This window comes from Plecotus auritus (genome assembly GCF_963455305.1).
Source record: "Plecotus auritus genome assembly, chromosome: 9".
NCBI lineage: Eukaryota > Metazoa > Chordata > Mammalia > Chiroptera > Vespertilionidae > Plecotus > Plecotus auritus.
In genome coordinates, this window is record NC_137783.1 from 74,961,735 (window position 1) to 74,987,287 (window position 25,553).

The 25,553-nt window shown below is 41.4% G+C and overlaps 1 protein-coding gene across 3 annotated transcripts in view; it reads left to right on the plus strand.

Moving 5' to 3' along the window:
• The first annotated feature begins 2 nt into the window (after positions 1-2).
• LOC308234293 (testis-expressed protein 12) overlaps positions 3-25,553 on the plus strand; it is a 104,356-nt gene continuing 78,805 nt past the window's right edge. For 2 of the 3 annotated variants that reach the window (XM_080641811.1, XM_080641812.1), the window contains exons 1-3: positions 3-141; positions 3,561-3,677; positions 5,543-5,687. In XM_080641811.1, the coding sequence (XP_080497937.1) occupies positions 90-141; positions 3,561-3,677; positions 5,543-5,687 (314 nt within the window). In that variant the 5' untranslated portion in view covers positions 3-89. Of the gene's footprint in view, positions 142-3,560; positions 3,678-5,542; positions 5,688-16,387; positions 17,403-25,553 lie in introns of those variants that run through there. The other variant, XM_080641813.1, reaches the window with a different exon arrangement.

Genomic DNA, 25,553 nt, shown 5'->3' on the forward strand with positions numbered 1-25,553 from the left:
CCTTTTCCTTGTTTTCTTTCGCGTCGTGGTAGGAGGTGCCCTGTGACTGTTTCCGGGTTGCTGGATGACCTTGAACCTTCAGGAGCGAGATGGCGAGTGTGTGGAGGCTGAGTGCCCTCTGCGGTGCCCGAGGAGGCCGAGGTGAGGGTCCGGGCGGCTGCGGGCTCCCAGCGCGGCTTCCCGCTGGGCAGGGATGCAGGGAGGGTTCCTCTGCAGGGTGGCGTGGCCTCTGGAGCGGGAGGTCCTCCTCCTTCGCTTTGGCCACTCTGGCTCCTGTCGGAACCACAGCAACGACCACCGCGCCTGCGGGCCCAGATATTCCCGGAGCGCGTCTCTCGCCTGCCCTGGGCCGACGTGGTGAGGGGGTAAATCTGAAAGAACTCCTCTGGGAGTCACAGCCCTGCCGAGGCTATTCATAGGAGCTCGCTCCCCCTCCCCATTCACTGTTCTTACCGTGCTCCCACCCTGACTCGGAAAAGAGGATCTAAATCCCAGTGGCTGGTCTTGCTCCTCGAGTGGGTGTATGGGATCAATTCGATAATCATTGAACTGGGCATTTGTGTTATACCAGGCACTGTAGTAGTAAGCTTGGGATTCAGATGTGAATAAAACATAGTTCTTGCCCTCAAAGACTTCCTTTTTTTAGGGAAAATCCATATAAGCATAATTTAACACCAAACAACTGTTGTGCTGTACATACATTGTTATACCAGTCCAGAGGGAGAATATATTTCGCGCTCAGTTTGGAAGGAGTACTTTGTCTCCGTTCCTGAAGGAGGTGTGCCTGATCCGCAAGGCCACAGGAGTAAGGTCATTACAGTTAGGGCTACTGGGATGAGCAAATGCAGCGATGAAGGAAGGTGGAGAAACTGGTTGCTAGGAGAGGAAACAAAACAAATTGGATATTAAAGCGTGAAGCTCAAGGTAAGGAATGAGCGCTGAATCTGGAAAGGGGAACTGGAATCAAATCATACAAGAACTTGTCTTGATAAGGAGTATACATTTTACCTGGTGTGCAGGGGAGCCATTGAAAAATTTGACATAGATTTGCAGTTTAGATGGACCACTTTGGTAGCAGGGTGGTAGATGGCCATCGCGGGAGATGGTCAGGCTAAGACACAAGTCAGGGAGATGAGGTAGGGCACTGGGGTAGTAGCACAGGCAAGGATGATGAGGTCCTGAACTTGAAGAGAAGTCCAGAAAACATTGTCTCAAGAGATGTTTGGGTACATCAGTGCGATTTGGCAATTGACTGAATTTAGGGAGAAAATCCTACATGACTTCCAGGTTTCTGGGTTAGGCTGGGATGTCCTTAAAGTGGGGAACACACAAATGGCAGACAATTTTGGATGAGAAAGTGAGTTGAAGGATGATTTTAGATTTCGGCATGGTGAGTGTGAGGACTATGTAGGGTATGTCAGGGGAGAGGCCCAGCAGGCACTTAAACTTCTGAAACTGGAGAGATAATCAGGGCTGGAGATACAGAATTTGGGTGTCATCAACTCAGTAGAAGCTGAGTAGACAGAATGGCCAGTGGTGGGCAGAGGAAGGGAGGAGAGCAATGGGCAGATGATGGAATCCTGGGAAAACATTTAAGAGTGAATGCAGGAGATCTGGCCGGTGTGGCTCAGCGGTTCAGTGTAGACTCAGGAACTAAGAGGTTGCTGGTTCGATTTCCAGTCAAGGCACAGGCCTGGGTTGCGGGCTCGATCCCCAGTAGGGGGTGTGCAGGAGGCAGCTAATCGATGATGTTCCTCTCTCATCGATATTTCTGTCCCTCTCCCTCTCTCTCTAAAAATCAATTAAAAACATATTTTTAAAAAAGAGTGAATGCTGGAGGAGACTGATATAGGATGATCAGAGAATCAAAGAGACAATTAGAAGAGAGTTCTGTCAGAAAAGAAGGGAGGAAAGAGCATAATGCCAGGTGGTGATGAAAGGCCCAATAAGATGAAGACTGAACAGTACCTGTTGGATATGGCTACTTGAGACCATTGGCAATTTACTAAATCAGCTTTGGTGGGGATAAAAATAAGTTTCTGAGTTAAAGAATGATAGGAAAGTTGAGATTATTATTTTTTTTTATTTTACTTTATTGATTTTGGAGAGAGGAAGAGAAACATCAATGTGAGAGAGAAACATCAACCGTTGCCTCCTGTACGTGGCCCCACCGGGGATCAAACCTGAAACCTGGGTATGTGCCCTGACCGGGAATCAAACCTGCCCTTTTTGGTGTATGGGATGATGCTTCAACCAATTGAGCCACACCAGCCAGGATGATTTATTTATTTATTTATTTTTTTATTTTTTATTTTTTTAAAATATATTTTATTGATTTTTTACAGAGAGGAAGGGAGAGGGATAGAGAGTTAGAAACATCGATGAGAGAGAAACATTGATCAGCTGCCTCCTGCACACCCCCCACTGGGGATGTGCCCGCAACCAAGGTACATGCCCTTGACCGGAATCGAACCTGGGACCCTTCAGTCTGCAGGCCGACGCTCCATCCACTGAGCCAAACCGGTTTCGGCCAGGATGATTTAAATAACACTTTAAAGAAGCATGGTTGAAAGGAGAAAGAGAACAGGGGAAGAGCACATGGGCATTGTAGGAATTAGTATCAAGGGAAGTATATTACATCAGTGAAGGGAAAATGGCCAATTGAAAGGAGAGGTTAAAGATACAGGAGAGAAATGACCTTTTATTGAGTGCTTATAAGTTCCTGGAATTATACTGAACACTTAGTATATATTATTTTCAACAGTATTATAAATAAGTGCTATTATTTTCATTCTACAATTGACGACATTGAGGTTAGGGGGCCTGTTTTACTTAATTGCTGATCATCTCACAGCTTGTAAGTAGTGGAGTTGGGTTAACTAAGCTCTGTCTATTTTTTAACCAAGACACAGGATCCCAAACGGGACAGAAAGAGATGGGTTCAGGATTACAAGTGGAGAAATTGATCTTGAAAAGGAGAACGCTAATAAATGAACTTGCCAAACTAGACTGAATTCCTTGAGAACAAAGACTGTATTTTTATCTCTTACTCCACTGCCAAGTGGATGAGTAAATGGAAGGAGAAAACTACAATTTACTTTTAAGAATTAGTAAAAGTGAAGCCTTTTTTACATAAGGGGTTTGTTGAGTTTTCAGTGTTCCAGTGGTTACTTAGTCTGACCTTACCGAAACCCAGTGAAATAGATGTTATCTTTCTATTTTTTATTTGTATTGATTTCAGAGAAGAAGGTAGAGGGAGAGAGAGATAGAAACATCAATGATGAGAGAGAATCATTGATCGGCTGCACGCCCCTCACTGGAGATCAAGCCCATACCTGGGTATGTGCCTGACCAGAAATTGAAACGTGACCTCTTGGTTCATAGGTCGATACTCAACCACTGAGCCAAGCTGGCCAGGCAAAATAGATGCTATCTTTAATTTACAGATGAGATACTATCCTCTGTTTGGGTTGAAGTAGGTTGCCTATGGCCATTTAGAAAGTCTGTCAATCCTGTTACAAGAGAGGTGCTTATGATCCTCCTAATGTCTCTTTCCTTAGCTCTCTTCCTCCGAATCCCAGTGGTCAGACCTGCTCAAATCTCGGCATTTCTCCAGGACCAACCTACCCCAGGATGGTGTGGAATACAGCACATTTACCTGTCACCCAGCCGCCATTGTATGTTTTCTCCATTGCTGCTGCTTTCAAATGGGCTCTGGCCATCTTCATCTGAGCTAGTTATCATGTCTTTGGGAGGACTTGTTGTCTGTGGGGGGAACTTTTGTGTCCAGCTCTGTCAAGTGAAGACCTAGCCTACACCTTTGGGCAGACAACACCAACATGGTTGAATGATGCCATTTACACTCAGAGAATCTTATATAAGTATTTTTTAAAATTTTTTAAAATTTTAAAATTTTTAATTTTTTAAACAAGAAAATAGCTTTAGGAAGAGTCTGTTCAGTAGTTTAGTTACTCTTATTTATTTAGTTTATGGAGAGGAGCCAAATATGAATAACTTAAAATAGTGGACATTTTTAAAAAGTTATGCATATTCATAGTTGTAATTAACTTGTTTGTTTTTATATAGGTTGGTATTAAAATCATGGCATTTCTTGGATGAATACTGTTTTCAGATTTTTAAAAAATATATATATTTTTATTGATTTCAGAAAGGAAGGGAGAGGGAGAGAGAGATAGAAACATCAATGATGAGAGAGAATCATTGATTGGCTGTCTCCTGCACGCCCCCCACTGGGGATCGAGCCCGCAACGTGGGCATATGCCCTGACCGGGAATCAAACCGGTGACCTCTTGGTTCCTGGGTCAACGCTCAACCGCTGAGCTACACCCGGCTGGGCTGTTTTCAGATATTATTAAAGTTAGTCTTAGAAAGCCTGTATAGGTGAATATGAGTTGACTGTAATTTAATTTTTGAAGTCTGGAAAGATCAAATAAAGACTTCTCTTGACTCTTAGATCAGCCATTTAGATATAGTTGCATCTGAGTGATGAGAAATTATACAAGTGTAATCTTGTGCTTTTTAGACTAATTTTATCTTTGAAAAGTTTTTGTTTCTGCATTTCTTTGCTTAGTTTAGTTAGATTTAGCAGAGTAGTTTTAACTTGGGATGCATGGGACTGAAAACCCCTGAAGTTGTATACATAGTTTTTTTTTGTTTGTTTTGTTTTTTAAAATATATTTTATTGATTTTTTACAGAGAGGAAGGGAGAAGGATAGAGAATTAGAAACTTTGGTGAGAGAGAAACACCAATCAGCTGCCTCCTGCACACCTCCTACTGAGGATGTGCCGGCAACTAAGGTACATGCCCTTGACCGGAATCGAACCTGGGACCCTTCAGTCCGCAGGCCGACGCTCTATCCACTGAGCCAAACCGGTTAGGGCTGTATGCATAGTTTTAATGTATGTGTTCATGTGCATTTTTCTGGAAAGTCGCTCCATCCTTTTATTAGATTCCCAAAAGGGTCTGTAACAAAAAAAAAATAAAAACAAAAAAAATAGAGGCTATCAAAGAAATGTTTATAGCCCATTTGGTTTTTCACTTGCTTATTGTTCTATTTCTGTTTATGAGCAATGGGACAGAACAAGGACAATGGATCTAAAAGTTGACATCAGAACTTTGCTTCTCTGAGTTGGTTGTTTTCATTTTTTAAAAAAGTAATATTTTAAAGGAATTTCTAAGGTGTCCCTAACTTGTATTCATTAGGTATCTGTCCATTATACTGAAGTGCAAGGTTGGTAATTCTGCAAATATATTTTGTCCATTTCTTGCCTATAAGTAAAGTGGATCTATCTTCTAATCAACATGTGTAGGTGTTGAGACAACCTGTACTAAAAAATAAGTGGGGGGGAAGCATCTCTTTCAATTATCTCCCTTTATCTTACCCTCTTTATGCTCAGAGTTAAGTTTTACACGCATATTATTTGCTCTTCTGTCAGTTTGAGTTCTTTTGTGGCAGATACTGAATGTGAGAGATAGGTTTACCCCTTCAACTCTTATGAATCTGGTCCCTCCTTTCTATAGCTGCTTCCAAGGCTGCATCTCTCCATTGGACTGGTGAGAGGGTTGTCAGTGTTTTGCTCCTGGGCCTACTTCCAGCTGCGTATTTGAATCCTTCTTCTGTGATGGACTACTCCCTGGCTGCGGTCCTCTCTCTCCATAGTCATTGGCAAGTACAGCAGTGCTTTCAGTATTATGTTGTTAGTTCAGTTTGTTTGCTGTGAGCTTGTTTCATTATTGCATATAAGGGAGAAATTGAGATACTCAAGACCTGTAGAAAACATAATATAAGGTATTTCTATGCCCAGACTTATATATCCACATGCCCATTCGATGTCTCCACTCCCATATCTAATAGACTTTTTTAAAAAATATATTTTTATTTATTTTAGAGAAAAAGGGAGAGGGAGATAGAAACATCAATGATGAGAGAGAATCACCGATCGGCTGCCTCTTGCACGCCCCACATTGGGGATCGAGCTCGCAACCCAAGCATGTGCCCCGACTAGGAATTGAACCGTGACCTCCTGGTTCATTGGTCGATGCTCAACCACTGAGCCACGTTGGCCGGGATCTAATAGATATTTTTAATGTAGCATGCTATAGAACTGAGTTGCTGATGTCTCCCAGATCACTTCCTCTAGCACTCCTGCCCATCTGAATTAATAGCATTTCTGTTCTTTTTGTTCAAGCCCCAAACTTGGTCATTGTCCTCTATTCCAGTAGTAGTCTCTTAACTGGTCCTCCTTCTGTCTATTCCCAACACAGCTGCCCCCTGATTCTGTTAAAATATTAAGTCAGGTCAAGACATTCCCCTTCTCAAAACCTTTTGTTGTCTCCTAATCACACTCAAACTAAAAGAATTCTTACAGTGGTCTAGACTCTGTGATCTGGCCTGTTTCTCCCTTATCTCCAGCTACTATCCCTCATTCCCACAGGCTTTCTTTTTTTTTTTTTTTTTAAATATTCTTTTTTTTTTTTTTAATATATTTTATTGATATTTTACAGAGAGGAAGGGAGAGGGATAGAGAGCTAGAAACATCGATGAGAGAGAAGCATCGATCAGCTGCCTCCTGCACACCCCCCACTGGGGATGTGCCCGCAACCAAGGTACATGCCCCTGACCGGAACCGAACCCGGGACCCTTCAGTCCGCAGGCCGACGCTCTATCCACTGAGCCAAACCGGTTTCGGCATTTCTTAATAATTCTCGACATGCAGGGACACTCCCAGCTTCAAGGCTTTACTCTTACTATTCCTTCTGCCTGAAACTCTTTTTTCTAGTTACATACTTGGATTATCCCTCATTTTCTTCATGTCACCTTCTTATTGAAGTCTTCTCTACTTTTACTCAAAATTGCAGTGCCCTTCCCAACATTCCTTATCCCTTTCTCGTTTTATTTTTCTCAGTAGCACTTACTAAATTCTACTATAACACATCATTTTATGTTTTCCTAGTCTCCCCCCAACTAGAATAAAATCAGAAGAATAAAGTCTCTGGCTTAATGAATAATTACAAGGGTAATACCACCCAGGTCAAGAAGTAGAACTTCGCCATCTACTCCAGAAGCCTCTTCCTTGTGTTCTATCACCTCAATAGCTGTTCAGTATCCCTCATCAGGAACCTGATTTTTACAGTAATCCTGATTTTTACAGTAATTACTTCCTTACCTTTCATCATAATTTTATCACCAAAATATGCACCCTCTATACTCTATTTCAGTCTTGCCCTTTTTAATAAAATAAATATGATACAGATTTTTGACAATTTTTGTTTGCTATTGTAGTTTTAGTGCCTAAGCAGTACCTGACACATAGCACTAAGAAAACATTTGTTTAATGAATGCATTTCTAGTTTTTCTGTATTTTGTCCACTGACTTCTTAACCCATTGTACGCCATAAGCATCTGCAGACGCAAGCGGCGGACCTTTCCCACATGCCACACGCATCTATAAAAAAAAAAAAAATGTTTTCCCTAAGTGGCAGCCCTGGCCAACTTTAAAATCATTTTTCGTTAGAATTTTTCAGCTGAAGATAGTCAAGAATACCCGAACTGTAATATATTTATTTTTATAATATTCATTGCAAAATAATTTTTTTAAAATATATTTTTATTGATTTCAGAGAGGGAGAGAGAGATAGAAACATCAATGATTGAGAGAGAATCATTGATTGGCTGCCTCCTGCATGCCCCCTCCTGGGGATCGAGCCCACAGCCTGGGCATGTGCCCTTGACTGGAATCGAACTGGGGACCCTTTAGTTCGCAGGCTGACGCTCTATCCACTGAGCCAAACCAGCTAGGGTGCAAAATAATTTTTTAAATTAAATTCAGAATACCATGGTGTGTGGGGATGGTTTCCGTTTTGGATGCGTGGCAGTTAACCAGTTAATTTATGACCCTCTACAAAGTTTGTAGGTAACAATTGGGTTCCTTGAGTTCATTTTACGTTGTTTTGTAAGGATAGTATAACATGGGAAGGTTTGGTAGAACTGAAAGGACTTGGGGGAGTATCTTAATCATCTCTGTTATTTTACACATGTACCCCAGGGAAGTTAAGTGACTTATTAAATCATTTTCTAGCTAGGGTTAAGGGGATTTTGCCTACCTGGTTTTCTGGGGATGGTTAGGAAGAATTACCCTTTAACCACATGGACCTTTCAAAATAAAGGATTCTAATTGCTATGAAATATTAGATTACAAGTACAGTAATATTTCTCTAACGTGTTTCTTGGAAGGAGATGTATCTAAATTAATGAAAAATCAGAATAAGATGATTTTAAAGTAATACATTAAAAAAATTACAATTGACATTTACCTTACTAATTCTCTCTTTTCACACACACAAGACTAGAAAGAACCTTCTATCATTATGTAATAGTTCTTTAGCATCTAATCTCGTTTAACCCACATTAATTGGGCTTTTATCCCAACTATTTAACTGAAGTCATTTTTTAAAAATATATTTTTATTGATTTCAGAGAGGCAGGGAGAGAGAGAGGGATAGAAACATCAGTGATGAGAGAGAATCATTGATCGGCTGCCTCCTGCATGCCCCACACTGAGGATTAAGCCCACAACTCTGGCTTGTGCCCTGACTGGGAATTGAACTGTGTGACCTCCCAGTTCGACACTCAACCACTGAGCCATATGGGCTGGGCTAACAGAAGTCATTCTTACCAAAGTCACCAAAGACCATCTTTTCAAATCTGGTTGTTTGTTCCCTATTCACTTACTTGAACTCTTAGTGGTATTCAACTTATTTGAATATTCCCTCCTTGAGTAATTTTTCTTTGGCTTCCTAGATGCCATAACTGTTTAATTCCACCTCACCAGCTGTACCTTCTCAGTCTCCTCTGCCAGCTCCTTCTCCTCTTGGTTGACCTCTGAATACTAATGGTCTGAACTCCAAGCTCAGTCTCGGCCTTCTTAATTTCTCTACATACTTTTTTTAAAAAAATATATTTTATTGATTTTTTTTTTTACAGAGAGGAAGAGAGAGGGATAGAAAGTTAGAAACATTGATGAGAGAGAGACATCGATCAGCTGCCTCCTGCACGCCCCCTACTGGGGATGTGCCCGCAACCCAGGTACATGCCCTTGACTGGAATCGAATCCGGGACCCTTCAGTCTGCAGGCTGACGCTCTATCCATTGAGCCAAACCGGTCAGGGCTCTCTACACACTTTTCCAAAGTTAGCTCAGACTTATATTATGCTAGACGCCCGGTGCACAAAATTCGTGCACAGTTAGGGTCCCTAGGCCTGGCCTGTGATCAGGGCTGATCAGGGCCTTCCAGCTGCCGGCTGAGGCCTCCCTTCCCCTGCTGCCAGCTGTGGCCTTCCTTCATTACGCCCCCTGGTGGTCAGCGCATGTCATAGTGAGCGATCAAACTCCTGGTCTCCTGGTCGAACTCCCAAGGGGACAGTTTGTGTATTAGTTTTATATATATATATATATATATATATATATATATATATATATATATATATATATATATATATATATTTTTTTTTTTTTTTTTTTCCCCCCCTGAACTGCAGACTTTTATTTCCAGTTCCTAACTGATCCAGCCACTTGGATGTTTGTCATCCTAAATTTAACTTTGCCAAAATCACTCTTTTTTTCCTCAACATCTGCTTGATTTTCCCTCAAAAGCTCTCCTGTTCTTGCCAATTTAATTAAATTTAGTTGCTCAAGTCAAAAATCCTAGGAGACATTCTAGATACTTCTTTTCATCTTATTCTACATCTAGTCCACCAGCTCTTTCTGTTAACTCTGTTCTTTAAACATAGCCTGAATTGTCTCTTCACACCATCTCCCCAGTCACCAGCCTAGGTTAAGCCAAGAGTCTTGCCTAGAATACTTCCACTGCCTCCTAACTAGTTTTCTGTTTCTGTTCTTGCCCTCCTTTTCCTGCCTGCACTGTCCATTTGCCACACTATAGCCAGAGTGACCTTTTTAAAAAGTAAAATTATATTTATCCAACGAAGATCGATAGATGGCCAATAGCACATGAAAAATGCTCAATATCATTTGTTATTAGAGAAATGGAAATCAGAACCACAATGAGATGCCACTTCACATCTACTGGGATGGCTGTAATAAAAAAGATGGACAGTAAGTAACAAGTATTTCAAGGATGTCAAAAACTTGGTGTCCTCATATAGCTCTGCTGGAAATGTAAAATGTGTCAGCCACTTTGGAAAACAGTTTGGAAGTTCCAACAAAAAAACTATATATTATATAAATCAAAGATTCCACTTTTAGGTGTATATCCTTCCCCCCCCCCCCCCCATCAAATTGAAAACATGATTGTATACCAAATCATACAGTAATGTACATAGTAGTGTTATTTATAGCCAAAAAGTGAAACAATCCAAATGTCTATCAGCTGATGAATAGCTAAACAAAATGTGATATATATGACTATAGGCACACCTCTGAGATAGTGCGGGGTTCAGTTCCAGACCACTGCAATAAAACAAGTATTGAAATAAAGTGAGTCACAGGAGTTCTTTGCTTTCCCAGTGCATATAAAAGTTATTTACACTGTATATACTATAGTCTATTAAGTGTGCAATAGCATTATGTCTAAAAAAAATATAGTGCTAGCTGTTTTGGCGCAGTGCATAGAGTGTTGGCTTGTGGACCAAAGGGTCCCAGGTTTGATTCCAATCAAGGGCATGAACCTCGTTGCAGGCTCCTCTGTGGCCTGGGCCCTGGTCGGGGCATGTGCAGGAGGCAACCAGTCCATGTGTTTCTCTCACATCGATGCTTCTTTCTGTCTTTCCCCTCTCTCTCTCCCACTCTCCCTAAAAATTAATGCAAAAATATATCTTTAGATAATGATTAAAAATAATAAAAAATAAAAAAATTAAAAAAGTACATACCTTAATTTAAAAATAGTATTTTGCTAGAAAATTCTAACCATCATCTGAGCCTTCAGCAAGTCATTTTTTTTTCTGGTGAAGGATCTTTCCCAATTAACATAAAAAAAATTATTATAACAAATACAATAATAATGGAAATGTTTAAAATATTTTGAGAATTATCAAAATGTGACAGAGATGCCCGGCCAGCATGGCTCAGTGGTTGAGCATCGGCATATGATGCAGGAGGTCATGGTTTGATTCCCAGTCAGGGCACATGCCTGGGTTGTGGGCTCGATCCCCAGTAGGGGTGTGCAGGAGGCAGCTGATCAATGATTTTCTCTCTCTATCTCTCACCCTTGTTCTCTGAAATCAATAAAAATATATTTTTTAAAAATGTAACAGAGAGATGAAGTGAGCAAATGCTGTTGGAAAAATGGCACCAATATACATGCTCGATGCAGGGTTGTCACAGACTGCAATATCTGCAAAATATAGTAATGTGCAATAAAATGATATATGCCTGTGTTAATTGGCCAAAGAATGGAAGCACTGATACAAGCCACAACATGGATGAACCTTGAAAATGTTATGCTAAGTGAAAGAAACTGGACATAAAAGGCCACATGTTGTATGATTGCATTTATATAAAATGTCCAGAATAGGCAAATCCATTGAGATAGAAAACAAATTAATGGTTGGGTAATAGACTGTTAAGTACAGGTTTGTTTGTGTTTTAAATATATTTTTATTGATTTCAGAGAGGAAGGGAGAGGGAGAGAGAGATAGAAACATCAATGATGAGGATCATTGATTGGTTGCCTCCTGCTCATCCTCTACTGGGAATTGAGCCCACAACCTGGGGCATGGGTTTCTTTCTTTCTTTTTTTTTTAAATGTATTTTATTGATTTTTATAGAGAGGAAGGGAGAGGGCTAGAGAGTTAGAAACATCGATGAGAGAGAAACATCAATCAGCTGCCTCCTGCACACCCCCTACTGGGGATGTGCCCGCCACCAAGGTACATGCCCTTGACCGGAATTGAACCTGGGACTCTTCAGTCCCCAGGCTGACGCTCTATCCACTGAGCCAAACCATTCAGGGCCCAGGGTTTCTTTTTGGGGTGATGAAAACATGCTAGAGTTACAGAATTTGTGAGCATACTAAAAGTCACTGAGTTGTACACTTAAAGGATAATTTTACGGTAAGTGAATTTCTACACTAATAAAAGAGAAAGATGCAAATTGACCATACCTTTGTGATGCCCACCAGCCAATCAGGAGTTAGTATACAAATTAACACAACATGGGTTAATTTGCATACACAGGTGCCGAGCGGCCGGGGGTGGGACTCTTGCGCCATGGCGACGACACAGGTATTCTGCACTGCCCCAGCCGCTCCAGGCCTCTGGGCAGTGTGGGAAAGCGGAAAGGCAGCTCCGGGCCGGAGCAGAGGCGGTGCCGGCAACCAGGGGAAGGAAGGCCCATTCTTGCACGAATCTTCATGCATCGGACCTCTAATGTATCAATAAAGTTGTTAAGTAAAAAGTAAAATTAGGAGAACCAAGATTGTGGCATATGTAAATGCCTGTATCGCCACCTCCCACAACCACATCAAAATTACAACTAAAATACAGAACTACCATCTTTTAGCTGCCTGAAAGCTGGCTAAATGGAAGTCCTACAACTAGAGAAATAAAGAAGAAAGCACATTAGGACCAGTAGGAGTGGGGGAGGCGCAGAATGGGCTGCTCTGACACCCACATATGGCTTTTTTTTTAATTGGGAGGGATATCTTTAAGGCTTCCCATGAGAAGTAGTGGGGCCCAGCCCCATACCAGACCCCCAGCCCAGCGTTTCAGATCTGGGAAGAGAAGTCCTGTAACTTTGGGCTGTAAAAACCAGCAGGGATTGTGGCTCAGTGACACAGATGGTGCTGGAGATCCAGGCAGTTCCTCTTAAAGAACCAGCACATGAACTTACATGGACTCTCTCCCTCTGAGCTGCAGCGCTGGGGCAACAGCTCAAGGGATAGAGGGACATGTAGGGAGGAACTGGATTGTCTGGCATTGGAGCAAGAACTCAGGGACAGCTTTCTCCCAGATGGGTGCTCGCAGGGGTCATTGTTCCTATGCTGAGACTTTCCCTGTTGCAGAGCTGATTGGCAGGCATATCTGAGTTTCCAACAGCCTGGCTCACACTGTTTTCTCAGCCTTGGTGATTCTCTGACACCCCATTCCATCCAATTTGCAGCCCCACCCAAGCTTTTTGCAGTGGCTTTTCCATATGAATGGCCTGTCCTGGCTCAGGCTTCAGACTTTGCTAAAATCTCTCAAACAAGTTGCAGCTGGTGTCAGCATGTCCCACACCTATCAATAAAAAGACCAAGACCTGGCACTAGCACCAGCCTGCCTTGCTTCATGGCAGGGCCTTGCCTGGGCACCTCAAAGCTCAATACAAATAGCTCCTGCTGGGTGGCCCTAGAAGTGGCTGATTTTGTACCTACTTGCAGGCCCTAGAGCCAGCACACCTGGTGGACAGCTTCAGACCATACCAGATTACAATCCTACACATCCACAAGTGACACACTCAAGTGGCAGACTCAGTGAGCACCAAAGCCCCACTGAAGCAAGTCCTTGCTCCATAGGGGTGTATCCTGCAAAGCAGCTCTCCCACTGGAGTTGCAGCTGGTCCTCACAGCCAGTTGGCCTGGAGGTCAATTCCTCCCAGAGATACCAGCAGCAGTCAAGGCTTAACTACAAGACTGTACACACAGCCCACATAGGTTGCACCTAGAGTGCCCAGCTCAAGTGAATGGGGAGGCTGAACCACTGGGCCCTGTAGGACATCTACTATAGAAGGCCACTCTACCAAGCCCAGGAGACATAGCAGCTCTACCTAATACATAGAAACAAACACTGGGAAGCAACCAAAATGCAGGGACAAACATGTCACAAATGAAAGAAATGGAAGCAAGCAAACTACTAGATACAGAATTCAAAACCATGGTTATAAGGTTATTCAAGGATCTTCATGAGAGCATCAAGGAATTCAGTAGGACTTTCAAGGATCTTAGTGAGAATGTCAAAGACATGGAAAAGGACCAGTTAGAAATTAAGCATGCACTGACTGAAATAAAGAATACAGGGATTCAACAGTAGAGTAGAAGATTCCGAGAATCAAATCAATTATTTGGAGAATGCTACAAGCAAAAAGAAGAAGAAGAGGAAGAAGGTGAAGAAGGTGAAGGTGTAAGGAGCCTCTGGGACAACTTCAAGCATACCAGCATTCACATTATGGGGTGCCAGAAGGATAAGAGAGAGAGTAAGATATTGAAAACCTATTTGAAGAAATAGTGACAGAAATCTTTCCCTACCTGGTGAAAGAAATAGACTTACAAGTCCAGGAAGTGCAGAGAGTACCAAGCAAGAGGAACCCAAAGAGGACCACACCAAGACACATCATAATTAAAATGCCAAGGGTTACAGACAGAGAGACTCTTTTTTTTTTTTTGTGGAAGATTTAAAAAAAAAAAATATATATATATATATATACATATATATATATATATATATATTTATTTATTTATTGATTTTTTACAGAGAGGAAAGGAGAAGGATAGAGAGTCAGAAACATTAATGAGAGAGAAACACCAATCAGCTGCCTCCTGCACACCCCACACTGGGGATTGAGCTGGCAACCAAGGTACATGCCCTTGACTGGAATCGAACCGGGGACCCCTCAGTCCACAGGCCGACACTCTATCCACTGAGCTAAAACCAGTCAGGGCCAGAGAGACTCTTTTTTTTTTTTTTTTTTTTAAATATATTTTTATTGATTTCAGAGTAAGGGAGAGGGAGAGACAGAAACATCAATGATGAGAGAGAACCATCAATCGGTAGCCCGCAACCTGGGCATGTGCCCTGACCGGGAATCGAACCATGACCTCCTGGGTCATAGACTGATGCTCAGCCTCTGAGCCACGCCGGCCGGGCCAGAGAGACTCTTCAAAGCAGCAAGAGAAAAGCAGCTAGTTATCTATAAGGGAGCGCCCATACAATTGTCAGCTGATTTCTTAACAGAAACTTTGCAGGTCAGAAGGGAGTGGCAAGAAATATTCAAAGTAATGAATAGCAAGGACCTACAACCAAGATTACCCAGCAAAGCTCTCATTTAGAATTGAGGGTCAGATAAAGAGTTTCACAGACAAAGCTAAAGGAGTTCATCACCACCAAACCAGTATTACATGAAATATTGAAGGTATTCTTTAAGAAGAGGAAGAAGAAGAAAAAGATTAAAAAATAGGAACAGCCTAACCGGTTTGGCTCAGTGGATAGAGCGTCGGCCTGCGGACTAAAGGGTCCCGGGTTCGATTCCGGTCAAGGGCATGTACCTTGGTTGCGGGCACATCCCCAGTGGGAGGTGTGCAGGAGGCAACTGATCGATGTTTCTCTCTCATCGATGTTTCTAACTCTCTGTCCCTCTCCCTTCCTCTCTGTAAAAAATCAATAAAATATATTTAAAAAAAAAAAAAAAATAGGAACAATAAAGTGGTAATAAATACTTATCTATCAACAGTTGAATCTAAAAATCAAAATGAACAAGAAATCGAATGAACAAAATAAACTGGAGAATAAAATAGAAGGCATGGAAACTGGAACAGACTGGCGAATCTCGGAAGAGGGAAGGGAGCAGGAAGAGATTAACCAAAGGTCTTACCTATGGACACAGACAGTAGGGTGGTAAAGGCCTGGGGTGGGGTGGGAACCGGGTGGAGGGGGGCAGTGTGGGGGGAAAGGGGGGCATCTGTAATACTTTAAACATTAAAGATTTAAAAAAATGAAGTAAAATTAGGTCACTCCCTACTTAAAGCACATCTGTGGTTTCTCATATTTCAAATAAAATTCAAACTGTTTTTCATGACCTTCAAGGCCCTATGTGATCTATCTTCACCTGATCTCCCCGATTTCCAGCCACACTAACCTTTTTACTGTTCCTCAAAGATACCAAGGTCATTGTCACTTCTGCTTGGATGATTCTTCTCATTCAGGTCATCCTTTCTAGAATATTACTTCATAGCACCTATGTACTCTTTCCTTCACTAGAGTGAATATTCCATATGGGCAGGGATGCTGTCTTATTTGCTGTGCTCCCAATACCTATAACAGGTTCTGGCACATCATATCTGTTTAATACATTCTTTTTGAATTAATGAAAAACTGTAGAACATTGCTTTCATTTAAAAAAACACACACCAAGATTTTGTAGATAGAGTAGCAAATAATCACTATTTCTGATATAAGTAATTATGGAAAATTGAATCTGAAGAATAGGAAGATGTCTTTATTATATTATTAGGAAAGTCTTGATTCCTTTACTTTGGTTTTTGACTTGTTGCGTTTTGAATCTGATTGTCTTTTTGTAGCCAAGTTATCTGTGTGGTCTTCTAGTGTCATTTGTGATTTTTTCATTTGTGCTGTGATTTTTTTTTTTCCCCGTAGGGGCCTTGGACAAGTTGTTACTGACTATGTTCAAAAGGATGCATTGCAGAAAGCTGCCAAGGCAGGCCTCTTGGCACTCTCGGCTTTCACCTTTGCTGGGCTTTGTTATTTCAACTATCATGATGTGGGCATCTGCAAAGCTGTTGCCATGCTATGGAAACTCTGACCTTCTTGACTTAATACCTTGAAAATTGATTGTACACCTCTTTGCCTCTGCTCTGTCATGCCATTCATCTCACAATAAGGAGGAAATAACAGATGAGTCCACTGGTGAGATAAGTCTCTTCTCCTAATCACCTGGCTAGTTTTAGAATTTAATCTGTGAGGAAAAGGGTTGAGAGGAATTGTATCCAAGAAATTGTGAGACAGAGTTCCACATTCTGGCGAGTGAATGAGGTTGTCCTCCAGCTTCTCAAGACTCACAATGTAACTGAACATTATATATGAGCTTTTGCATTTTAATTTACCAAACAAAGGGAATTCAGCTTTATTTCTGTCAATACCTAATCAAACTTCTATATTTGCCCTAAGAGTTATGGAGAGAGGAAAAGCTATTAATTCATAAGTAAAGACTGCAGAAACTTATGCAGCACTTAATGTTTGAAAACTTTCCCCCTTTGTTTAGTTGATACCAGTCACTGATGGTTATATGTCTTTGGGAAACTATAAAGTTAGGAAATGCTATTATTATCAGGATATTTCACATTACAAATTTCTAAATCCTGGTAAAAAGAGCCTGGAGAACTTCTGAATATAGAGAAGTTTCATGCAGAGGGAAGAGGTACCCCTGTAAAGGTATCAAAATATTACATGTTCTAAAGTGATACTTAACTCCTCAAATGTGTTCATTTTACTTGTCCCAAAATAATATCCACAAATATAAAACTTTAAATAATAAATTGTTATTTTACCCACTGTGAGAATCTTTAATGTGAAATGTATTCTGTGAAAAATTTTTTAAAAATAAAATTCTATATAATAAAAATGTATTTTGCTCTTTTATGTATTAACTGTCCCTAGTTTTATTTAATAGAACTGAGTGTCCATTGCATCTATAGCAATAAAACACGATTGAGTCTTTAAATTTCCATCTGGGGCTTAGCAGTTAGGTAAATCGGACACAAAGCACTGTAACACAAAAAGACTTACATGTAATAGGCAGAAATATACTGAGTATAAGTAGTTTGGTATGAGGAAAATATTAGAAAGAATTAGGTCCAGATTATGATGTTTTGTGAATGTTGGCCTTTGGAATTCAAGTTACATTCTGTATGCAGTTAGCCTGGTCTGCAGGATGAGTATAAGGCATGATGGTTAGTTTCTCCTAGCAGCATAGAGAAACTGGGACTTGGCTCATTTCACTTATGGAGGACCTTACTGGGCAGCTGAGGCCAACTGTTGATGGGAAGCTGGCCAGAAGGGGGCGTGTGTTCATCAATGTCCATACCGGTTAATGATAAGCTCCCCTTAACATGCTTTGGCCTTGCAGGAGATTCAGATGTGTATTAAGGGTTTAGGAAGAGGTGATTAGTTCAGTTTTGCATGGGTTAAAGGTTTCAAAAGGGAATGATGCCTGAATAGCAGTGATTTACTAAGGAGTGGTGGTGTTGGGCCAGGCCTCCCTGGCAGGGAGGAGAATTTTATTACTGACATTTAGAATTGCTGTTTTGTGGTGGTGATAAAAAGTAGACTGACCCTTAGTCAATTTTATTATTGTTTTAAAATTCTCTAGACAGTGGTCCCCTTAGTGTTGTTCATCCCCTCACAGCAGCCCCCAGTGCACTATTACTATAAAATGAGTGATGAATAGAGTTTTCTCTGTAGTCCAAGTGGGGGAGGCTGTCACTGGGTAATACGGGAATCCTGTAGCTATCACCAGTACCATCAGATCCTAGTTGGGATTTGGAAGGGTGTCTAAACTTCATCAGATGTTGACTGAGACATTAAGTGGAGGCTGGCTGGGTGCTGTTTGACCTTATTGGTTTTGTAATTAGGATAGAGCTGAGCTGTTACTTTGGAAAAACAGTGGTTTTTTGTGAGCTTCTAGAACAGCAGGGAAAATAAGGCAGGAGCTAACAGCAGTAGGAGTCTTCTGAGGTTAAGCAGGGCATGATCAGAATTGTGCTTCAGAAAGCATTTAGGTGATATTAGGAAGGTTGATAAATGAGGCAGAAGGACTTGTAAGAGGATAGAGGCAGAAGGAAGGGCTTGGACTTTTATAGTGGCAATTTTATAAAGTATTGTGGGAGTCATAAACATTCATTCATTGATAGGTAATAAGTACCTCATGTAATTGGCACTGTGCCTAGGTACTGTGGATGGCGATAATAACTTGGAATTTATAGTCTAATTGGAGCAGCAGGTAAATGATTGCAGTTCAGTGTGATAAGTGCAATAATAGTTAAGCACATCAATCAGTGATGTCACAAAGGGTGCAGTAAGAATTTGCTTGCAAGTTTCCTGGAAGACAAGTCTTGACCTGGGTTCTGAAAGATAAGGAGCTGACAGATGGCCAAGGAAGCTGGGGTGAGGTGTGAAGTTGACTGGAGGATGCTTGATCAAGCAGAAGATTGCACATAGTTTGGTATGAGTGCAGCATAGAGAGGGACTGATTGTAGAGGACCTTATATGCCATGATAAGTAATGGAGATTATTTTCGTGGCAATGAGGAGTCACTGAAGATTGATAATTATGCAAATAGCACGGTCAGATGTTTATTTTCAATAGGTTATGCTGGGCTGTGTGAAGTATGGATTTGAAGGAGGCAAGCATGGAAACATTATTTCAGTGATCCAGAAAAGAAATGATGAATCCTGAAGGAAGTAATAGCCAGAATGAAGAAGAGAACAAATGCAAGAGATATTTAGAACTTAGAGTCAATAAGATTGTGTGAAAGATCGAAAGAGGAGGGGAGGTATGTTCAAATATATATATATATTTGTCATAAATAGGTAGATGGGAAGTATTGTCATTAATTTTTAAAGGAAAATTAGACATGATAGTAGAAAAATAGGTCACTACCAAAGTTTTGTATTTGAGATATCCAGGAAGAGATAGCATTTATAGACATTTTTGGCAATGTGACAGACTAAATTTTAGAAATTATTTTGCTCTGACATATCTAAGAATGTTAAACAGGAACACCTTTTAAAACATGTGCCTGAATTTGGAAAAGGAAATCCTCTGAGGCCAGGACAAAATGAGCATATATTCAGGGAGGTAAGCAAATGCTGAGGCTGTCAAGGGCCCTGGGAGCATTTGCTAATTCCAGGTGGCCTAGAGTTCTTGTTTTAAGAAGGTGACAGGGGCCAGGAGCAAAGCTTTGGGCTCAAGTGGGAGTTGGATTGGAGACTGTTAGAACCACAAAGAGTTTTACCCTCAGAGAAAGGGCAAATTAGAAAATAATTGTACCTGAAAAAGCAGAGCAGAGAAACTTATCTGCCTTGTCTTGGTTCTGGTTGGAGGCAAGAAAGTCTCCTCTGAGAATATGTGGCTAAGGGCCAGCCCTCAAGCCATCTTGTATCCTAAGTTCATACTCTCTGCATGCCTATAAAGACTACACACTGCAAATTCAGCATTTATCTAGGTTTGTAGTACTCTAGATGTCGATAGAAGTGAACAAATCCTCCCTGGAGGAAGGCTCCTCCAACACAAGCCTCAGATATCCTACCAAGTTCCAATGAATGTGAACTTCTAGCAATAAATCACAACCTTACAGGAACACCCTGAGCAAGAGTCAGCACAGATAGCAGAACTATGCCCACAAAGAATTCAGACCCTGGCAGAATTTTCAGATCCAGAATGTAAACAAAATGAGATGGAAGTCTAAATATAACTCAGTTGTCAGATCAGGGATCAGAAGGTCTTTGGAGAAAGTGGTCTACCCCTGAAGTTATCTTCTTGATCCATAGACTCTTGGGAGGTAGATGTCTACTTGGGAAAGTTGCCTGTTTCTCTGGAGTCCGTATGATGAATGTCAGAAGGAATTCTCCTTGGGTCTGGATATCCAGGTTACAGGATTCTAAGCACCTTTACATGACACAGAGGGCCTGGAGTTTCAGAGCTGTATTTGAAGCTAGAAGTACCCTAAGCGGTCACTTCCAGTGTGGTTCTCAGGCTGACATTTATTGATTTCTCTTCTAATAAACCTAGTTTCCCAACTGTGTATCATACAATGGTGATGGTGGGGGACACTATGTCTGTTGATATGCCTTTCATAAATATACCTTGTATGGGAAGAGGTTAACCAAAGATATTGTATGTATATATGCATAACCCATGGACACAGACAATAGTGTGGTGAAGACCTGGGGTATGGGGAGCGGGGTATGAACTAGAAGAGGTCAATAGAGAAATAAAGGGGTCATCTGAAATACTTTCAACAATAAAGATAAAAAAAAGAAATACAGCTTGTACATTGGACATAGACTGTGTATATGAGATTCATTAAATAAAAGGTAACAATTGCAACATACCAAGGATAGAATCTGTTAGAGGATGGGTCAAGCCCAATATCATGGGATTTTTCTTTAACTGTTTCATCTGAGAGCTTATGAAGACGTTAAAGTGGAAATTGCAATATCATTAGGCCTAGGAATAAAATTTAGAACTAAGGGAAAATTTCAGTCAAGAAAAGTTATAAACTTATTTAAAAGTACTTAATGGTTTATCATTTGGTCAACTGAATTAAATCCATTTGTAAATGTTCAAATGCTCTTTGATGTGGGGATTTTTTAATTTTTTTTTTAAAAATACATTTTATGATTTTTTACAGAGAGGAAGGGAGAGGGATAGAAAGTTAGAAACATCGATCAGCTGCCTCCTGCACACCTCCTACTGGGGATGTGCCCGAAACCAAGGTACATGCCCTTGACCGGAATCGAACCTGGAACCTTTCAGTCCGCAGGCCGATGCTCTCCACTGAGCCAAACCGGTTAGGGTGATGTGGGGATTTTTTCAGTTTTATGGGCTATAATTAAAGTGAGTAAAATTTTATTCTTTTTTTTTTTTTGTTAATCCTCACTGGAGGATACTTTTTTTCCATGATGGGGGAGAGAGAGGGAGGGAGGAAGGAAGAGAGAGAGAGAGAGAGAGAGAGAGAGAGAGAGAGAGAAGAAATCAATTGGTTGTCACCCATGTATGCCCCAAGAATTAAACCTGCAACCCAGTTATGTGCCCTTGACTGGGAATCAAACCCACTACGCTTTGGTGAGGGGCCAACACTGTCCAAGGCAAAATGAGTAAAATTTTTATCACTTGTTGAGCCTTCTAGGACTTTTTTCCTCACTAATTTTGTAAAGTTTGAGTCAATTTGTCCCTGTAATTTGGGTTATTTATTTTTATTTTCAGCATAAAAATGATCAGTCTGAGGAACTTTGGAAGACACCAAGCAACACAAAACAGTCTTGACAAAGCCTATGTCTTTCCCCTTATCCACCCTCCCATCCTAATGAGAGTAGAATGTTGAAGTTTATTTTATTTTTAAAAAATCTTTATTGTTGCCCTAGCTGGTTTGGCTCAGTGGATAGAGCACCAGCCTGCAGACTGAAGGGTTCCGGGTTTGATTCTGGTCAAGGGCACATGCCCAGGTTGCAGGCTCGATCTCCAATAGGGGGCCTGCAGGAGGCAGCCAATCATTGATTCTCATCATTGATGTTTCTATCTCTCCCTCTCCCTTCCTCTCTGAAATCAATAAAAAAAAAAAAAATATATATATATATTTAAATATATTTTATTGATATTTCACAGAGAGGAAGGGAGAGAGATAGAGAGCTAGAAACATCGATGAGAGAGAAACATCGATCAGCTGCCTCCTGCACACCTCCCACTGGGGATGTGCCCGCAACCAAGGTACATGCCCTTGACCGGAATCGAACCCGGGACCTTTCAGTCCGCAGGCCGACACTCCATCCACTGAGCCAAACCGGTTTCGGCAATAAAAATATATTTTAAAAAAAATCTTTATTATTGTCCCCCATTGACCTCTTCCAGCCCGCCCCCGCCCCCCACCCCCCACCCCAGGCCTTCACCACTCTATTTTTAAAAAAATATATATTTTATTGATTTTTTTTTACAGAGAGGAAGGGAGAGGAATAGAGAGTCAGAAACATCGATGAGAGAGAAACATCGATCAGCTGCCTCCTGCACACTCCCTACTGGGTATGTGCCTGCAACCAAGGAACATGCCCTTGACCAGAATCGAACCCAGGACCCTTGAGTCCGCGGACCGACACTATCCACTGAGCCAAACCGGTCAGGGCTCACCACCCTAGTGTATGTGTGTGGGTTATGCATTTATGCATACAAGTTCATTGGTTGATCTCTTCCCACCCACTCACCCTCCCCTGCCTTCCCTCTGAGGTTTAACAGTCTGTTCAATGCTTCTATATCTCTAGATCTTTTGTTCATCAGTTTATGTTGTTCATTAGATTCCACATATGAGTGAGATCATATGACACTTATCTTTCTCTGACTAGCTTATTTCACTTAGTATAATGCTCTTCAGGTCCATCCATGCTGTTGCAGATGGTAAGAGGTCTTTCTTTTTTACAGCTGCATAAAATACCATTGTATAGGTGTACCACAGTTTTTTAATCCACTCACTGCTGATGGGCACTTAGGCTATTTCCAAATCTTAGCTATTGTAAATTGCACTGCTATGAACATAGGGGTGCATATATTCCTTGTGATTAGTGTTTCTGATTTCTTGGGATACATATTCCTAGAAGTGGGATCACTGGGTCAAATGGGAGTTCCATTTTTAATTTTTTGAGGAAACTCCATACTGTCTTTCACAGTGGCTGCACCAGTCTGCATTCCCACCAGCAGTGCCCGAGGGTTCCCTTTTCTCCACATTCTCACCATTTATTGATTTGTCATTTATTGATTGGTTGATTATAGCCATTTCGACAGGTGTGAGGTGGTACCTCATTGTCGTTTTGATTTGCATCTCTCGGATGATTAGTGACTTTGAGCATTTTTTGTATGTCTTTTGGCCTTATGTATGTTTGCTTTGGAGAAGTGTCTATTTAGGACCTTTGCCCATTTTTTTAAATTGGATTGTTTGTCTTCCTTTTGTTAAATGGTATGAGTTCCCTATATATTTTGCAGTTTAACCCTTATTGGATGTATCATTGGTAAACATGTTCTCCCATGCAGTGGGCTCTTGTTATTTTGTTGATGGTTTCTTTTGCTATAGTCCCATTTGTTTATTTTCTCCTTAGTTTCCATTGTCTTAGGAGATGTTTAGGTAAACATATTGCTACAAGAGATGTCTGAGATTTTGGTGCCTATGGTTTCTTCTAAGATTTTTATGGTTTCACATCTTATATTTAAGTCTTTTATCCATTTTGAGTTTATTTTTGTGTATGCTGTAAGTTGGTGGTCTAATTTCATTTTTTTACATGTATCTGTCCAATTTTCCCAACACCATTTATTGAAGAGACTCTTTACTTCATTGTATGCTCTTGCCTGCTTTGTCAAATATTAGTTGAACATAATGGCTTGAATTGATTTCTGGGTCCTTTGTTCTGTTCCATTGGTCTACATGCCTGTTCTTGTGCCAGTACTAGGCTGTTTTGAGAACAGTGGCTTTGTAGTAAAACTTGATATCTGATATTGTGATCCCTCCAATGTTGTTGTTCTTTCTCAAGATTACTGTGGTTATTTGGGGTCTTTTTTGGTTCCATATAAATTTTTGGAGAGTTTGTTCTAGGTCTGTGAAATATGCTGCTGGTATTTTAATAGGGATTGCATTGAATCTATAGATTGCTTTGGGTAGTATGGACATTTTTTTTTAAAATATATTTTATTGATTTTTTACAGAGAGGAAGGAAGAGGGATAGAGAGTTAGAAACATCGATGAGAGAGAAACATCGATCAGCTGCCTCCTGCACACCTCCTACTGGGGATGTGCCCGCAACCAAGTTACGTGCCCTTGACCGGAATCGAACCTGGGACCTTTCAGTCCGCAGGCCGACGCTCTATCCACTGAGCCAAACCGGTTTTGGCAGGTAGTATGGACATTTTAATGATGTTGATTCTACCAATCCATGAACATGGTATATCCTTCCACTTGTTTATATCTTCTTCTGTCTCTTTTTTCAAAGTCCTGTACTTTTCCGAGTACAGGTCTTTTACCTACTTGGTTAAACTTATTCCTAAGTATCTTAATTCTTTTTGTTGCAATGGTAAATGGGATTATTTTTTTAGTTTCTCTTTCTGAGAGTTCATTATCCTATATAATAAAGAGCTAATATGCTAATTAGACTGGATGGCGGAATGACCAGTGGGCGAGGCCAGCAAGCCTGCACTGCCAGGCCAACCATGGTGGTCCCGGTGCCCCCCTTTGACAGAGGAGGTGGGAGAGAGAGCGGCATGGTCCCAGTGCCTCCACAGAGGCAAGATGGGGTGTGACCGTGGTGCCTCAACCTCCCATGGCCCCTCCCCCGGCCAGCCTGGCCCCTGATCGCACCCCCCCACCAGTGGGTGAGGTGCAGGGCCTGTGCTAAGGAGCAGGGAGCCCAACTTCTGGTTGAGCGGCTCCCTCCCACTCAGCCAGAAGCTGGGTTCACAGCTGGCAAGCACAGAGGCGGTAGCGGGAGCCTCTCCCGCCTCCGTGGCAGGCAGACGGTAAGGGGCAAGGGGTCCTGGACTGTGAGAGCCCCAGACTGCGAGAGGGATGTTTGCGTTCCGGCCAGGGGGATTGGGCCTAAGCTGGCAGGCAGACATCCCCCAAGGGGTCCTGGACTGCGAGAGGGCACAGGCTGGGCTGAGGGACCCCGCCCCCCCGTGCACGAATTTCGTGCACTGGGCCTCTAGTTGGTGTATAAAAAAGCCATCAATTTTTGGGTGTTGATTTTGTATCCTGTTACATTGCCAAATTCATTTATTAAATCTAGTAATTTTTTGGTGGAGGCTTTAGTGTTTTCTATGTTCATTATCTTGTCATCTATGAATAATGAGAGTTTTACTTCTTTCCAGTTTGGATGCCTTTTATTTCTTCTTCTTGTCTGATCACTGTGGCTAGGACTTTGTTGAATGAAAGTGGTGAAAATGGACATCCCTGTCTTGTTCCTTTTCTTAGGGGAAATGATTTTAGTTTTTGCCCATTGAATATGATGTTTGCTGTAGGTTTATCATATATGGCCTTTATCATGGTGAGATA